The 19,088-nt window shown below is 41.4% G+C and overlaps 1 protein-coding gene across 1 annotated transcript in view; it reads right to left on the minus strand.

Annotated features, from left to right (window-relative positions):
* Nucleotides 1-31: 31 nt before the first annotated feature.
* Nucleotides 32-19,088, minus strand: part of polr3b (polymerase (RNA) III (DNA directed) polypeptide B) — a gene marked incomplete at its 5' end in the record, with an annotated part of 21,809 nt that continues 2,752 nt past the window's right edge. Inside the window, 19 exon segments of the mRNA XM_035665166.1 lie at nt 32-399; nt 1,108-1,281; nt 1,585-1,698; nt 2,368-2,534; nt 3,633-3,736; nt 5,886-6,028; nt 6,162-6,279; nt 7,249-7,407; nt 7,487-7,696; nt 8,763-8,890; nt 9,001-9,099; nt 9,201-9,275; nt 9,497-9,650; nt 11,367-11,529; nt 12,220-12,420; nt 12,717-12,878; nt 14,011-14,145; nt 14,227-14,343; nt 17,766-17,888. Of these exon segments, the coding sequence (XP_035521059.1) occupies nt 270-399; nt 1,108-1,281; nt 1,585-1,698; nt 2,368-2,534; nt 3,633-3,736; nt 5,886-6,028; nt 6,162-6,279; nt 7,249-7,407; nt 7,487-7,696; nt 8,763-8,890; nt 9,001-9,099; nt 9,201-9,275; nt 9,497-9,650; nt 11,367-11,529; nt 12,220-12,420; nt 12,717-12,878; nt 14,011-14,145; nt 14,227-14,343; nt 17,766-17,888 (2,676 nt within the window).

Below are 19,088 nucleotides of genomic sequence, written 5' to 3' on the forward strand. Positions count from 1 at the left end.
GTAATCACATAGTACCACACACAGCAGCTGATTACGAAACAATGGTTTTGTGTTTATTATGTACACATACAAAGAGCATAATGGTGAGAAGGTATCAACATAAATGAGAAACTTCACATTGTTTTAGTTTGTGAACACCAACAAAAATGTCTTCTTTTTTTTAAAGCTTTTAGCCTTTTTTACAAAGGAATCCGTTTCCGACTTTGTAAATTAAATCTCTAACTCAAAACCTTTCACTCACACAGACTGTGTTTCTGTCCCAGTCCTGGTCAGTCGTTGTAGCGCGACAGTTTGAGTCGCGGGATGATGTTCATGGACTGAAGCTCCTGGAACAGCAGCTTGCAGGCGTACGGGATACGCAGGGAGGAAACGTGGCATGAAGACTTACAATAGTGACACCTGGAAGATAAAAACAAACTGAGAATCAGACTGGAGACAAACCAGAGGACTGATGACTGTACTGTATTCATCCAGGCGACAGTAGTCTGCATTATAAGATAAAACATCTTCCAGATCTACAACTGTTTAAGCAGAAGCACTCATTATGTTGCACAACACTATTGGGAGATGAGCTCTTGAGAACACCTGGGGAAAGTTCTCTCCTAATATTGGATTAGTAAACTCTCTGTTTATTGTCCAGCTTCACCTTGTGGTGATCAATGGCCAGAGATTTAGAGTCAGTAGCCAATGAGAGCCCAGTTACAGTAGGGCTGATGTAGAAATGATAATCCATAAAGATACAGATGTTAAGCTGTTTAAGAAACATTTTCCTGAAAAAGACAATGATAGATAGATTCTTTATTGTCCTTTTTAGGAAATTTGTTGCCACCTTCTGTACATACACATATACACACAACATTACCACAGGATAGACATTTAATCACTGCACGGACATCTAAACACAACACAGGTAATTACACTTAACGGCTACCGGGGAGCGGGGAGTTTTGTTGAGAAATGCTATGGTGTCTTTCGGTATGTGTTAATACAAACTGGATCATGTGATGAAAAGTTCTCACATCGATTGTTCCAGGGTGTTTCATACAAAGAGTTAGAGTTAAAAAGTTTAGCCCGTACACTGGTTTCTAAGAAAAACCTTTAACTTACCACCCCGAGTATCCCAACAGGCCACACTGTCCGCACACGTCCACCTCAAAAGCGTCACTGGAGATCATGAGGCGCTCCAGCAGTAGCATACTGGCTCCGTAGCCGATCAGACAATCACGTTCCATCTCTCCCAGACGCAGACCTCCGTCTCTGGAGCGGCCCTCCGTCGGCTGCCTGAAAGCAGGACAGACGCATTCGGAAAATACAAATGGGTGAAACAGAAGACAGAAAATAGTTTGTTATGCAAACTGCTTTTAAAGTTCACATTTTTTACTATTTCTGACAAAAACCTTGACTTGCTTCTGTGTCTCGGATGTAGTCGTTGACATAAAACTACAATTGATAACACGTGAGGAAACTGGTGAAGATTAACTGCAGAACAGCCTTCATACATCTCCACAAGAAGCATAATACTATCACTAGTGTAATAGATAACATGTTAGTTCTATGTAATTATAATAAGACCACTGATTTTACCTGGTGAGAACAGCTCTGGGGCCTCGGGCTCTGGCGTGCATTTTGTCGAGGACCATGTGCTTCAGTTTCTGATAATACACCGGTCCAAAGTAGATATAAGCCTCCAGAGGTTCCCTAAAGAAAATACAGCCAATAAGAGAAAAATCTGTCACTTATCCAGTAAAAATACCAAACATTTCCTGGTTACACTTTCTCATATATGAAGGAGCGGAGGCAGCTTTAAACACCATGAGAATGATGGTGCATTCAGGTGACTCTGGGAAGCTCAGACATCCTGCACTGGCTGCCAAGCTATGTTGTTCAAAATCTAAACCACCATCTTTCCTTTTGGGAGGCAGATTTGAAACAGTAGAGAAAAATTATGAAAAGATAAGTATGACAGTATGAAAGAAAACAGCAACAAGAAAGTCTCCAAACAAAACCCATGAATGTTCACTTATGTGCAGCCCAGATAAACAAATTCCAGTCTGAAGTGAACGTGGACATTTTATTAAGAAATACTTTTTTATTTCTTTCATTATTAAAAACAAAAGTTGCGCTTCAGCTGCAAACTTTTTAATAAAAAGTACAAAGTCTTTCATGAGTCTGAAAAAAGGGTTCAATATGTTGGAAATTCAGATTTTATAGTTTTCTGTCCACACAAGCTAGTTTTCGTCAAAAATACATAAAAAAAAAAAAACTGAAAACAACCATTAAGAAAATCCGCCTATAAATATGATATGCTTTGGAAAATGTGTGTATGTGAGCTGTGTTTAATGCGATGAGACATGATCTCTTTATTACCCAGTGATTCCTGAAGTGACGTAATCTTTGCCCTGGTAGTTGTATCCATAACGGATGAGATCCTCACACACATCCTTCACCTTGCTGCCTCCGAAGGCCGTACCGTAGTGAAACCGTCCGTCCAGGACTCCCGCCTTCCCAGCCAGCAGCTCAATCAACTTTCCCACCTGACAGAATCAGACAGAAATGTAACAATGGCTTTGTTTACACCATAAATCCTTTGTGATTTACATTCTCTCCTGGCACCAAATGTTGATATTGTGGGTGAGATTAGATTACACATGTACCCCTCGGGGTGGGACCAGCAGTCTAAGGATGACTGATTTCGACAATTCCACTGAGGTCACACCCAGAGGACCCCTGACCCCATCACATAAAAGGAAACACCTACTCTCATTTCACTCTCAGGCCACAGAAACATCCTCCCGAGCCAAACATTTCTGAGTCTTTTCCATGACAACCACAGCGAGCAAACACGCTGGCACTGACAACTTCAGCAGTAAAGATCACTCCAGTTTTTACAGTGTAAGGGACATAAAAGCAGGCAGAAACGGGGGCCAAGTTTTCATGTCATTCACATTCAGCAACCATCTTACAGTTCAGATGTATTGTGCGTGTTTGATAAAAAAAACGTCCACACACTGCTACAGGCGGCCGCTTCGCTGGCAGCCGTCTCCGCAGCAACAAATATCTGTTTGTGAACAGTACGATTGCTGCTTGGCGGTGTCAATGGACGTGTGCTCTGGAAGCCAATGATAACCCAGAGAGGAGAGGAGCGGGGATAATGAGGGTTTTGTCTCAGAAGAGAGGACACAAACTTATGAAGAGCGACGGTCAACACAGAGACGGAGGTGATTCAGACTGAACCCGCAGCCAAAAATCACAAATAACAACTGTGTACTAGGTTTTGGATTAGGTGTCAAATGACCAACTTTTCACCAAAACAAGAGTTGATTTGACCTCCCGGACAAACGCTACATGTTACACTCTGACACATTAGTCAATTAAATCATTTGCAACTATTTTGATAATAATTAATTGTTTTTTTTAGGCAAATTTAATTCAATTAAACTGAATTTTGTTGGTCAGACAAAAGTCATGAGAAGACGTCATCTTGGGCTGTGGGAAGGACCAAACAAACCAATGAATCAAGAACATAATTATCTTATTGATTACTAATGAAAATAATCATTAGTTGCAGCTGTAAACTGAATATATCACCATGGGCTCTGATTTATTGAGAAGAGAGTTGTGAAGAGTCGTACCGTCATTCTGGAGGGATATCCGTGAGGGTTCATGATAATATCTGGACAGATGCCCGAGTCACAGAATGGCATGTCCTCCTGTGGAACGATGAGGCCACAAACACCTGACACACACACAGACAGAAAAATAAAAACATATTGAAGTCAGTGCGCACATCTGTACACATCACAGTATGACTGTACTTCTACAGAAAATGAAGCACTTTAAAGTGATTTATCTTCAATTAAAGTAGTTTTTTTTTTAGGTAATTTTTCAAGCAAAAGTTCTCTATTTTTCTCCATTTATAATCATTGTAAATCTAAAATATTTGTCAGATGTCACCTTGGACTTGGAGAATTTTTCATGTTACAGACTCAACGATGATCAAGACATTAAAGTAAAGAAAATAACTGTTATTTGCAGCCCTATCTTTGCCCACTAACCTAACTGACCACACAAATTTAGCAAACGTCTAGTAAAACTTTGTGCTGTGTGTATTGATGCAGGGAGACTTGCAGTGGACCTCTGGCGGAGCATGACATTTCCATACTCATGTGGGCAGACAGGGTCGTCTTTTGATTCACATGACGTGGGGGACGAGCACCCTGGTCGCCAGGAGTTTAAGTGTGAGTGCAAATGTTTGCAGAGGGGCCGAAGCACTCTTCCCTGGCCAGGGTAAACAGATTGTAGACCCATTTGCAAATCAAAAAAAGAGAAAGAGGGGAGAAGAGAAGGAGAGCAGGAAGTGGAGAAAGGTGCTTAGCCTGACAGGGAGACCAGGATTACACATCCATGACTTTCAGTTCAACTCAGAGGAAGTGGGGGGGGATCAACTGGAGAGGAGAAATTGAATCCGTGCACGTGGGAAAAATTCACTATTAGCCGACCAGTCAGCGACACAGCAGACTGTTGAGCCTTACAGGATGCAGTAACAGGATGTCGACTGGGAACAAGTGCAGTGATTTACTGGAAAGTCATCCAACAGCAGGAAGACGGTGAAAAGAAAAAGAGAAAAGGCGAGTACGGCAGGGCCAGAAGAAAAAGTAAAAGAGGAAAATAAAAGGCAGTAAAAAAAAAAAAAAGAGAGTTTGGATATCAGGATAAAAGTAGGATGAAAGAGGGAAAGAGAGGAGGAGGAATGAAAGTGGAAAATGGAGGAGAAGTTGAACAGAAAGATTACATTAGTTCCCATAGCAGACATCCTCGGTGTTGTTTGTTTTGTGTGAAAGTGAATGATAAAAGAGGCATGAAATCAGCAGAGAAAGGCAAGACAACAGCAAGGGTCCAGAGCCCTCCATCACAGCTCATACAGCTCCACGCTGGCGGCTCGCACAATGGGCCCCTACTACTGACAACCCCACCACCTCCTCCCCCACCTCCACAGCTGTGTGTGTGTGTGTGTGTGTGACCGGTAAATAATTAACTTATTCTGCTCTGCTGACCAGGACTTATGAGACTAGTCATGAGTAGCTGGGAGATCTATTGTTGCAGCAAAATTTACTTCTAATAAAATAATAAAAACCTTCATACAGGATTCGGTTTAAAATATGTGTGAAAGAAGAAAAATGTGGTGATTTCTACATACAAAAACAACCCAAGTGGAGCAACAATAATAGGTTTCATGAGCTTTCCTTAATTTTTAAGTAACTCTGAACACCTCTACATGACTTCAAAGAGCTCTGATTAAAAACTATCCGTCCATCAGTTGCACATCTGGGACTTTCCATCCAGATCTCCTCCGGCTAACCCCCCGGCGACCCCTCTCTCTTCGTCACTATCTGAGACAGAAGACATTGTCCCATCCTGAGCTGACCGCCCAGTGGCCACGGCGTTAATGAGGAGAGTAAATTATGCATGGCGCCAGTTAGCTTTTTGATTAAAACATCATACAAGCCCTCTATAGGGGAGGTGCTGCAAAACAATGGAGGTTGTAAACACTTTTTCTCCAGTAGCAGCAGAATACTGCTGGGGTGTAATAAATTTGCATAGTCTGGCACAGGACAAAGAGCAAATTAATTGAAAAGAGCTCTTGAAAGATGAGGACAGGGGGGCAGTGACAGAGCAACAGCCACTGGGACTTGACTCAACAAATGCTCCAGCACAGAGACGACCAGGTTTTTTTTTTTTTTTTGCCGTCATTTACAATCTTTCATGACAGGTTCAAATTCGAGGCTCTAGCTGTGAAATGAATGCAATCCTCTGTATTGTGCACTTCTAGGTTTGAGTCAGTATGCCGGCCATTTTCAGAGAGAAGACAGTGTTAAGGCTGGCACCTTTCTGTCCGTGCCGACTGCTGAACTTGTCTCCTATCTCCGGTCTCCTGGTCTGCCTCAAGAGGATCTTGATGAGGAAGGCATCTTCAGCGTTGGATGAGATCATGACCTTCTCGATGTACGAGTCCGTTGAGCCCTTATAGCTGCAGTGAGAGAATGACAGAAAAGAAGAAAGTCTACATACAGAAGCTGAACAGGTGAGTTCACAGCGAGGCGACACACGCTGAGGTCACAGTGAACATGTTGACGTGGTGTTGGGAGCTGAAGTGCTCTCACCTGATGGGCACATCTCTGTACTGGGGCTGGCCTGGCTGGGTACTGCCCTCCAGTGGTGTCTGGGTGACAGTTGGCATGGACTTGTTCACCAACACCTGCTTGTTCTCCACTCTCTCACCTGTGCCACACACAAGATACATCGCACAGTTTATCACAGTGTTAGGATGGCGTCTCATGTGACTATTATCTGGCAGAAGGAGTCATTTGTGCTCCAGAAAGTTACTTTCTGAAACCAAAAGAGTCTAAAAATTGGATCAGCAGGACAGATGTGCACAGATAGACAGCCTCTTCCTTCATCTCCACTGCATGATTGTGAGTTAAACTTGTTCTTTTGTTCAAAACCCACACCTGGATGTGCGGCTACTAGTGCATTAGCTTTAAATGGAATATTTTATTTCTTTTCAACCTGTTTATTCATCTCCAATAGCAACCTACCTACAAAAGTAGTAGCTCTAACACAATATGCACAGCTTGGCTACTTGAGTATTAGGGAGGTTGTACTAAATTCCCTTATGTTTTACTTCTTGTTCCTACAGTTGGATGTTTGATCTTCACTGTGCAGGATGTTTTCACATTCATCTGCTGAAAGTGGAAAGCTTCTCTGTGCTTTAATGTGGAAAGAGCATCTTTAACTGTCAAGTACATTTTTGTTTTTAAGGAATTTAAATGCCGCACTGTTTAAAGCTGTCAGTATCTGCTTATGAAACTTTCAATTAAAAGTAGGCAAGGGCATGAAGTGTATTAGTTAATTCATTGCACCATAATAATGTCCCTCATTAGGTCGTGGTGTGTGTGTCCATCAACACAAAATTTCGCTGTCACAGACAAATTTCCAATGTTGGAATAAAATGATTAAAGTTTTGCTCGAGTTGCGATGCGTTCGCTAGTATTTAAGTTTATTAAGTAATTATATAATTTCACTTTGGGGTCCAACACCTGAAAAACATCAGGGACAAGCCAATGACGACCTGTAAAACACTGGACATCAGTTATAGATGCATCCTGCGGTATTATTAATGATACAGTCTGCCACATTTACTGGAGCAGCAAGGCATGCTGGGTCTCTTCCGGTCCTGCTGGTACTCACCGGGGGAGCAGATCCCGTCAGCATCCAGGATGCTGTGCCTCCAGATGGGCTTTCGTGTGGCAGCATCCAGCATGGGCCCCATCACCTTGTCAAAGGTCTGGTTGGTGTAACGCCGCAGTGTGCACTTGGCGTTTTTATAGACGAGGCACCGGCCAAATCCTGAGGGACACATAGAGATTAGAATCTTTAAGAGACTGTTGCCTAAATAGGTTGTTACGTGCTCCCTGTTACCTCTCACCTCTGTCAAGCGACGCTTTGTTGAGGACCAGAGCGTCCTCAATGTCGTAGCCGCTGTAGCTCATCACGGCCACGGTGGCGTTCTGACCAGCAGGCAGCTTCTCAAAGTCAATCAGCTCGATGGTTTTTGTTTTGACCATCGGCCTCTGAGGATACGCCAGCAGGTACATCAGAGTGTCGATACGATTCCTCTGATTGTAGCCAATAGTACCTGGAGGGAGGGGACATGGAGAGTAGACGAATGTCCTGTTACTTTGGTAACTCACCCTTTGATATGGAACTTACCAGTGTTAACTATGTATTGTACCATTAAATTCCAGTATAAGAGCAGCTTAGAGGCATTTAATGTGTCATGCCTAGTTAGGACCATCTCAGAGTGGCAGAGCGCAGGAACGAGAAGAGTTATGGCATAAAGCCTGGCCTCCCTGGAAGCCTTGACATTTGTCAGATGCTATTACTTCACAATCAGGCTACAAGCACAAGAGTCTGTGATAATGGGCCCGAGCCACACAACCGGATTTGCACATGTATAGGGCCGAGCCACACAAAACAGACAAGGGAGAGGATATTGGGCCAAATATAGTTCCAGTCTGTGTTTTTGTAATAATGGGGGGAGGGGAGGAAGGGACGGATGGAGGTAAAGCAGTGGGGTGGGGTGGGGGGGTTTACCGCGGTGCTTACGAATGTTAGCAGGGCCGTTTGGGGAAGTTTTTGGTTACCAAGGAGCTGCGGGTGCGCACTCTGTGGTCTTTCGCAGCTGAGCACACTGACCCCCTGAGCACAGCCAGAGCAGACACAATGAATTGCTAATGACACTCTGGGTGACTGGCAGGGAAAGGGCCTCCGCACACACACAGTACAAAAGGGGACCTACGCAAGCGCCCCATGTTTGATGTCCATGCGCATACACACACTGACACACACATAAGGAAAAAACACTCAATCACACATACAAATGTATTCTGACAAGAAGTGGAGCAGGAGCAGAGTTTTTTGGGGGAGATGAACCAGCAGGCTGCTTGTATCTATAGTGTTTGTTATTCTAATGTCCTTTTGTATGATTTTAACTTGTGCAAATAAAACTCTAAACTCTGAACCAGCAGATTTAGGGGGCTTAAGAATAGTGGTAATGCAAGATTAAATTACTGTCACTATCTGTGTTGGTGTGTATGCATGCACAGAAGTAAACACTGGAGGATGTTTGAGAAAGGATTTGAGATCTTCACAGTTTAATGCCCTGCCTGCTGACTGAAGCTACCTGCCCAGCTGAGTCTTACCCATGGCCTGCTTGCCCATAGCGCACTGGTATGTGTTCCTGGGTGACTGGTTATGGTGGGGGTAGGGAATGAGGCCAGCACACACCCCGAGCAGCGTGAAGGGCTCGATCTCCAAGTGTGTCGTGTCTCTACGGAAATTAGAAACAAATAAAAAGAGGCAGTGAAACCAGCGTAAATGACTAAAGCAAATCAGAAGAACCTCCCCCCCCCCCCATCAGGTGAATAATGTGTTACTCACTTGGAAATCATGTGTTCATAAAGGGCGATCTGACAGTCATTCTCCTCATTGACATCCAGGTACTCCACCAGGCCCTCGTGCAGAAAGTCCTCAAAGTTTCTAGAGTCAAGAAGAGTTTGTTTCCGAAATTATCTACTTACCTAACTGCACACAAATACGCTCTTTAAAATTAAGCAGTTTCTCCTGACTCCCAGCCTCACCTGTAGCCCTGTGACAGATCTTCAATGTGTTTGTTTTTCACCATCGGCTGTCCCTTCTTCACTATGATGTACGGCCTGATACAGAACAACAATACGAAGGAAACACTTTCAAACTACTAATGAGTCACTTCTCCCATATTCTTTGTGGTTAAACAAGAACATTCTTAGAAAATCATTTCCACATGAGTAAATATGTCATACAAAGACCTGTGTGTGTAATTCTGGATAACAAAATGTGTCCTGTAGCATTTATTTTTTGTGCCTTGTGCAGAAAGTCCAGGTCCAAACTTTCCCACCTGCAGAGACGACCTCCATCAGAGGAGATGTAGACGCAGCGGTCGGTCAAGTTGGTGGAAATGGACACAAACTCGTTGATAAAACCTGCCCTGCGCATCAGTCTGAAGGTGCTGACCAGCTTATGATGATCTCGAATGACACCAAGAATGTTTCCTGTTGACATAATAAAAGACTTTTAGACAGACAAATGGACATAAAGATAGAGACAATGCACATATCTGACATATTTAAATAACTACAGACACTGATGATGTTACCCATCATCACCTCTCAGTGTATACTGTATCAGTCTTTAAGACAGATTTTGTCCTGCAACATGTGAATGAGTCAGTTCTGTAACGGAGTAACAGCTGGATGAGAAGATCGATCTCTCAGTCTAATTACTGATTAGTACTGTCATCACTGATCCTGTCATTTGTGTCAGTTTCTGGATGTCGTAAGCCAGTGGGTCTTTGAGAGTGAAAAAACAGATGTTTATTTCTTAGTTTAACAGTGATCATGATCCTTCCTGATTGTGTTTACAAGTTTGTGTTTAAAGGTTTCAACCAAAACATTAACATATCTCTACCAGATCACTAATGCGTACTTGACCTTGTACTGACGTTTTTTAATGTGTTTTAATATATGCAGTCATGTATGAGCGGCTTTTTATTTTTATCCATATGTCTCACCCTGTGTTGCTGCTGTTGTTATTTTTTTTATTGCCACTGCAGCAAAATCAATTGCCCCTAAGGGACAATTAAAGGTCTTGAACTGAACTTGGAAATGTCAGAGAAAAGTGAAAAATGCTCATTACGTCTTCAGTCTGAAAGACAATATATACACTAATATATTATGTTTCTATCATATAAGAAAAAGGGAAGCAGCAAATTTGGACTCAAATCATTAGTCAACAATAAAACCTGCAGGCCTTTAATTTTTTGCCTGATGATCTAGGAATACCTCAACCATTACAGTTTTTAAATCCAGACTGAAAACTCAAGGCAAATTATAAAAGATACATTTAAATAGTAAAAGCACAGTTATTACTATTGCTGTTTACTATTTAAATGTATTTGTTTTTATTCCTGTTTTGTCCTACTTTTATATAGATCTATCTATTTTTATTATGCTTTTTATAATTCTATTGTTTTAAATGTGTTTTAACTTTGAATTGTGTTATTTCATCTTTTGCTTTTAACTACATTGTACAGCACATTGAATCTACCTTTGTTTATGAAACATACTTTATAAATATAACTGCCTTTCCTTTTGTCAATCGCCTAATGGATCAAAAAGTTGCAGCAGATAATATGACTACTTTTGGGTTAAACTGTGACATCTCATCCACAAAGTTTACATGCAAAGAAACAGAGGGTGCGTATACAGTAGAGTAACTCTGAACCTGCACAGCTGGTGAAAGCAGACCTCAAACTGCCTGCAGGGGTTTGTTCATATCAAGTCTGACAGACAAATGACTGGAGAACAGAGGAGACACTGTGCTCTGCCTCTGTGTGAGGGCACATTTGCAGTGAAGGGCTTTGACACCTGCTGCTACAAACTAATTAAATGGTATGGCAGCTAATATAATTTGACAGTTATCAGTGGCAAGACAAACATATACAGTAATTAAGGGGCCATGTTCTGACTCAAGAATAATACCTACTGCTGCCATGAAATTAATGACTTATCAGCCTCCCTGCAAAATACAAAATTGTCTTCTGTAAACTAAACAGAATATTTTCCCTTCATGTTCATAAGCAACGCATTCAAAACAAGGAGGATTAGACTTTCTTTTCAAGTGATCTAAGGCAACAGAGTTGTGTTAATTCCAGTGTTAATTCCCTCTGTGTTTATTTATTAAGCTCTACTAGTGCGGAGGAGTTTTACCATTGAGGAAGACGAGGAAGACGCTCGGGTAGGAGAGCTCCTCTCCGCACAGGAGGTTGACGTCCTCTACTCCCAGGTTGAAGGCCAGTTTGATTATCGGACCGTCCTCCATGTCGGTGGTGATGTGGGTCATCAGAGCCAGGTTCTTCACCAGACCACAAGCCTACAAACCAGAACGATATAAACCATGTACAGATATTTTCAAAAGGTTATGCTTCTTTGATTGGAGTAATGCAGCACCACAGATCTTTGTGAAAGTCATATTAGCTTTCCAAGCTCTCTCTCTCTTTTCTTTCTGAGTGTAGTCTAGAACCAGGATACGGGTAAAGCTGTGTTTTTATCTAAGAAAATGCTGCTTTAATGTCAACACATCAATAATAAATAAATAAATATATAATAATAATAAAGTCAATTAACAAATGCCCTAGTATGACGACGCCTTCAAGCCTTTTTGATATTTATATTCCTGAAGGATCATGAAACCATATTACAATCCAACGATGGTACTTGTTAGTCAACAGAGAGCAGGGAGTTTCATATTACATTGTTAAATCACATTAATTGAAATGAAACACTGAGTTTTAATCAATTTAGAGAGAGGAAGACCTTGTTTTTCTACATGGTCCAGTCAAATCACTGTCGGGTTATCGGTTATCATCAACGTAAATTAAACTGAGAATAATCAAAAAATAACTTTGTATAGAAATGCTTGAGGGCATCAGGCTCTGTTACATGAGGGATACTGTTTCAGCATTTAGATATTCAACGTGGAGACCTGTTGGCACGTCATTAGTATAACCTCCTCACCGGGTCAGCAGTAACAGGTTAGGTGTGGCTGCTGCAGCTCACTCACCTCTCCTTCAGGGGTGTCAGACGGACACAGCATGCCCCACTGTGACGGCTGCAGGGAGCGCGGCCCGCTGACCTTCCTGGTCTTCTCGAACTGAGAGGAGATCCTGGTCATCATGCCAAGAGCCGAAATGTAGGAGAGACGAGACAGAACCTGAGTGACACCCTGACGGTCCATCTTGAATCTCTTCAGAGACCAGTTTCCCTGTGGACAGAAATTCACAGATTATTATATTAGTTAGGCTTAAACTGCTGTTTTGATTGAATTGATTGATTGAAGGAGTATGTATCATCACAGGTCACATTAAATGCTGTGGATTCATTCAACGATTCAGCCACCAGTCATAAACAATAGTGATATGTAGAGGTTTGTGGTCTCAGTTCAGATGATGCCTGTTTTAATATAGATCATTTAAAAAGGTCCAGTGTGTTACAGGCCAGATGTTTGTGGGAATAAAGATTTAAATCAGGTTCCTCCACAGGAAACTTGCGCACACTCACCGTGGATATGGCATTGACCATGCCGTTGGTGATCTGGTCCTGCCGCATGTGCTTCACCACATCAAACTGAGCTGCTCGCTGCTTGGGGATGATTTGGTCAGCAATTTTCTTCAGTTCAGAGTTGAACTTCTTAAAGAGATCTTCAAACAGTAGAGACAGGAGCTAGAAGGAAAAGAGAAAGAGACTTTGGTTAAGAAGGTTTTTTTTATAGATATGATTCACTTGTTAAGTCTCCAAGCTATATGTGGAGTCAATCAGTCGTCACTGCGTTTTCACACAGTCTCTCAGATGTCCTAGCACCCTACATCTGTCTATCAGTGCTGTGGTGCTTTTACAGTTTGATTTAATAACCAGGTGTGCCAGCTCACTGATAAGCCTGACCTGGCCTCCATCCCAGGTCCATGTCCTCCACCGCCAGGCCTACAGGAGGCAACCTCTCTCACAACCCCCACCCACCCTGTGCATTAGCATACATCAAAACAAACAGGCAGCGCTGCTTAAAATTAATAAAGAAATTAAGCTTCCGTTGCGCAGCCAGGCCAATTAGTTGAATGTCAGGGAACCATAATTGGAGAGTGAGGAGATTGCTGCCGTTGTTAGTGTGTAAGCCCCCTATTGAAAGAGGGCTCTGTGCCCCCCCCCTCCTTCCCATCTCCTGCTCCTTATACAGAGCAGGTTGGGGGGGAAATTAAAGGCCTTAAGACAGCAGTAATTACATTATCAGAGCCGGGCCTGCGGATTAGCTCAATCGCTCCAGTCAAGGCAGCAATTCTATTGTCACGGTGCTGAAAAATCCCCATGCTTCCACAGCCTCTGGATTTTGGTGCCACCGCATATCTCTCCTGACAAAGCCAGGCTGAAATACAGGGGGAGTGGAGGAGGGAGGGGGGGATGAAAACAAAACAGGGGAAAACAAAGCTGTAGAAAAATAATGAGTCTTATTAAAAGAAGGAGGCAAAAACAAAGATGCAGGTGAGAGATCAGGGTTGGAGCAATGCTGTGATCCATTCGCACTAAAGCATGTGAGCGTTATTGGTACTTTTCTATCCGTGTGTTATTAATAAGCATCAAGCCTGTTTAGTTTTCTAGAGGCTCACCGAGTAAAGAAAAGGTAGTAAACACCTTTCATTGACTTTTGAAGTCAGAACTAAACTCTGGCTCATTTATAATGTTCCTGTTGCTTAGTTGTTCATGCTTTGTGTTTTTGACACGTAATGGCTGAATGGCAGATTAAATATGGCATCGTACGAGCAGTGAATGAGACCACATGGAGGACAGGTGCATAGAGGCTTACCTGTCCGGCCAACTCGAGACGTTTGTTTCCATAGTAATCTCTGTCGTCCACCTTGTTGTCCCCTTGAGCCAGGATCACCCTCCGCACCATCACAGCCAGGTAAATACACTTTGCCCGAAAGTTAAACTCTTTGACCTACAGACAGAATACGAATGATTAGACGTTGTGGGATATACTTGAGTGTAATCCCCAATTCTTGTCTGTCAGTTAACGTACAGGAACGTGTGTGAGGATAAGAGACGCCAAAAGCTCTCGAGCCTCCTCCATCTTGGTCTTCTTGGGACCTCCCCACATGCGCTGTCTCCGCACTTTATTCCCGAGGTACCTGAGAGCCTGAAACACAGAGCAGAAGATACAGCAGCAGTCAGAGAGAGAGCAGTCAACAGGATATTTGGGGTTGGGAGGGTTACTTTAAAAATGTTATCTGATACAAATTACCTGTTAAAAAATTTTGCCAGTAATTTAATCCAAGTAAAATAACCTGATTACTTTGTTACTTTTGGATCACCTCAACACCAAATATGCAAATCACAATGTAACTTTAGAAAAGAAAATGGAAATCAAGATTATTAGCATCAAAAATGTGTCCTCTGCTCAGTGTAATAAAGAAAAACTGATTTATTTTAAAACCTAATCCTGCTAATAATCCCCATGTTTACCAAATGCAACTGTAATCTGATTACATCTTTCTGATTACGCAACTCAGTTAAATATAATCTGTTACTCCACAGGCCTAGATACTGGTGCCAATGTGATACCTGACTTTCAAAGTGTACAAAACAATAATTGGATTACTCAGTTTGGGGAAAATTAACATTTTACTTCAAACTTACGTTAAAACATCTGCAAAAAGCAAACAATCAATCCAACCTCTGATCAACAAGGACCTTTACAGGAGCATCAACAAAAAACAAAAAAAAGAAGATCATAAATGAAAATGGAAGAGGGGGACGGGATGTGGGGTGATCATCCTCAGCATCAAGCACAAGTGTCAAAGACTTTATGTGATCCTGATACAGTTCAATACCTCCTTGATCCAACCTTTAAATTCTAACCAGTAAAGTAGTGAAAGCCAAGACAAAGACATACAGACGTCATCAAAACGTTGCTGTAAATGGATCGAGAGAATTATTACATCAATTGCATTTTGCAGAGTTTTAAATATTTTACTCCAATAGTCTGATAATTGGACCAGAAGATACAAATTTTTAACCCTTTTATTACACTCAAATTAAATATGTCAAACAACTTGATGCATCAGTGTTGATTTAACAACTTTATAAAATATGGTCTCAAGTTAGATTTAGTTTAGATGTTATTAAGGTGTTTTTGGGGACATTTTATCTTGTTTTTGACACCAGACAGTAGAAAAGTGACAGATAATGAGGAGAAAGAGAGGAGGGAGAAAATGCAACAAATGTAAAACAGGGGACGTTGTGATTACGTGGTCAGTCTTAAACAACTCAGACAGCAGGACGCCGCACAACTTTTGATACTCAAGCAACTTGATTTGGTATTAAAAATATATTAAGGGTTCGACACCCAGCTGTGGTCAATTGTTAAGTTAGAAATATATTCATTAACTGCTGCATTTAAAGGCTTTTTGGTGTTATTGTAAATGTATATGTGTTGAATTTTCAAGAGAAGGAGAAAATGTATCCGGTTGTGGGAGGTCAAGTGAATCACAAAGGGCATAATGCGCACTCACACACACGCACACATGCGCGCGTGCACACTCTCTCTCTCTCTCTCTCTCACAGACACACAGACACACAGACACACACACACACACACACCTGACTCAGTGTTCCTTTGGAGCCTCTACAGATCTACAGAAATGTCAAAGGTTAATGAGGCTGAAGCCTTAAAGACCACCCACTCTGTCCACAATGATAAACCATAAATATATATAACATATGTATCCATTAATATCCCGAGGACAACTGTTACAAAAAAACAGGTTAATGTCGAATTCAGAGAAATGAAAAAATATATTAATTGATAAAGTTTTGTGTCTTTAAATCTTAAGTATAAGTCTAAGTATATATGACTGGGAAAAAAATGACAGTCAAAATTTGGTTCAGGCAGATTACTGATCATAATCTGATAACAATGTTTCTTAAGCCTTATCTGCCTTTAATTATATAGATTTAGGCGTCATTGTGCACAATACAATGACCCAATGAATACCATGAAAAGACATCATGGAGGCTGGCAGACAGAGGAACATGAGGGTTGCGGCGACCGGTTGCTAGGAAGCAAATATGGCCTCATCAATGCATCAGTGGTTCGTCTAACAACATAATCTTTATGAAAAACAAATTGGCCGATTGCATTCATCTGTAGATGTCAAAGAAAACACGTGGGCCTCCTGAATAACCCATGAAAAGCATTACTTAACTGGCTGGTAAGACAAAACCTTAGTCGTTTGATGACAGGGAGACAAAGAAAAATACCTTCTGTTGACAGGCAGGAGCCGCTTGTTTCTGTGTCTGAACAACAACGTCCTGCTCCTCAGACAAAGTTAATGGGCATATTAGGGCGGACTGATAATTCAATCTCCTCCTTTATTGACTTCCAGCAGAATCCACGGTAATGATACGTTATCAATCTACAAATTTATGTTGTTCTAATGAATTATTCTGAACAAGCATGATTTCTCTGACGTTTTTGTTTTACACAAACGCTTCAAAAATTATTTTTTTATTTGATTCATAACAGAGGAACGTTAATCTGTTGAGTCATGATACATGTTTTTTTTTTTTTTTAAATGTCCTTAATATTTTCACACTTTAAGAAATATGCTTATTGACTGTCTAGCTGAGAGACAGATAAGAAGATGACCACTGTCAAGCCTGTGAGATAAATATGTAGTCTGTTAGCTTAGCTTAGCACAAAGACTGGAAACAGGGGGAAACCGTTAGCCTGGCTCTTATCTAATGGTAACAAAATCATCATCTCTGAAGTTCACTAATTAACTTGTCACATGTTGTTTGTTTGATATGAACAAAATCAAAAAGAGTAAAAAAAACAAAACAACAGGTTTTGGTTTTTCGGGGGGTTATGTGACTTCCTGAGTTTTGTCGTGACAGTGAGGTTGCCGAGCAACCAGCGGAGAATCCAATTAGTGAGCTGGTAGGTGGATTTTCTTACTGTTGGACAGAGCCAGGCAAGCCGTTTCTGGGTTTCCAGTGAAAGTGGGAGTGACAAGGGTCAAAACTGATGCAGGCAGAGATATAGTGAAGTTTAGCACCTGTACAGGTAAGGTTTAAAAAATACTGGATCCTACATTTCCCATAATGCAACAGATTGCATCTATTCACTAAACCCTCCCTGACTGGTAAATGCCCCACACCGTTCAAACTCCACCCCCCATACTGTACCACAGAGTTTCTGTTATTAGTCTGAATTATATTGTGTCTTTCTTTTTTTGTCTTCTAATTTCTATGCAGACTAATTTTTGCATTATCATTTATTATCATTACCAGGTTAATTTTCACCCTTTGATGTACATTGTTTAAAACAGAATGAGCCATTGAGGCTTCTCTGTTTTGATACAGTGACTACATTATTGACATCGTCTTTGTAAATCCAGATGAGAAGATAATTAAAGCTCCCTCCTGAGGCTAAGTAGGATTCCCTTTGACAAGTAAATGACTTTTATGTGTAAAATCAGCTGTGCATTCCTTTAATTTTGTATTAATGATTTGAACCACAACACCTCCCGCTCTGGCACACATGAACCACTGAGGTACCTGAGTCTGTGTGAAGATCTGGGCTTTCTGACACTCCTCCAGGCTCGGGGCGAAGCTGGCCATGACGTGCTCTTCCGTACCGATCATCTGCACGATCTCCTGGTCGCTCTCGACGCCCATACCCTGAGTGAACAACAGGCAGAGAGTGTGTGACGAGAAAGTGTGTACTCAACTAAAATAAAAGACCAATTTAAATATTTATCTATGCAGCTACATGAAGACTTTATATTTGATGTAAAATGACATTTTGTAACTAGGAACTGGAACAAGAGGTGAGCCAGGAGGCGTGAGGAGGAGACGTGTGTATACAAGGAGGGAGAGGTGAACTGGGAGTCATAAGGTTGTCTGACATTTGCTTATGGAAATGTGAAGCTGTGGGAACGAATCCGTCTGTCCCACACTGGATCGGAGGTTGTTTCTGCAGGATATACAAGCGTACAGCAAACAGAAGCGAGCACGCTAACGGCGTTCTGCGGATAATAACTTCAGCTCCAAAATGCTCGACGCTCACAAGTTGACATGTTTGGAGAGATTTGTCCTCAGAGGGGAGAGAAGTTAATGAAGCCACCTGGTTAACTGACATTTTCATTGAGAGCAAAGGACGATGCATGTAAATGAATCTGAGGAAGAATTAATGAAACTATAAACATTAACTAAACACTAACCTGCAGCAAAACCTCTCACTAAACACACGTATTGTTATAATGTTGTGTGAAATTATCTATCACTTGCAGTTCCCAGGGGTAAAACAGAGTGAAATATAAGTTTAATTCAATCAGATAAAGTGGAAAAAACCCAGACTTTCTTGCTTCATCCTCTGGGGCATCAACATAAAAACGCAGCTTCCTCCAAAATCCTCTAGCTGTGTTGTAGCACCCCCTACTGGATGCATAGTGTCACTCAGATATTTGGGTGTGACACTGGATGATGAACTGACAAGGAAATCTCATATAGCACATCTAAAACAAAAGTAAATAAAATAAATAAAAGTTTTTACGTTGTTAGATTGTAATGAAATGCAAATTATGTACTGCTGCACTTATTTTGCCATATTTTAGCAACTGTGTGGAAGTGTGGGGCAACATGTAAGTGACCAACATAAAACTATTGTTTATATGACAGAAAAGAGTCGTAAGAATTATTCATAAAGTGGATTTAATGGAACTTGAATTACCAACAGTATTTGTTATAAACAGGACAAAAAGCCGAGTATCACCAGAAATATTGTTTGTTCTTAGTTCAGAGGAAGGGGATCACGTAAGGAAATTTAATTTTATTGCCTTTATGATAGTGACAGCTGAAGATTGACAGGAAATGGGGGCA

This window comes from Morone saxatilis, unplaced genomic scaffold, assembly GCF_004916995.1.
Source record: "Morone saxatilis isolate NCDOM2014 unplaced genomic scaffold, NCSU_SB_2.0 Contig2, whole genome shotgun sequence".
In the NCBI taxonomy this organism is placed as follows: Eukaryota; Metazoa; Chordata; class Actinopteri; family Moronidae; genus Morone; species Morone saxatilis.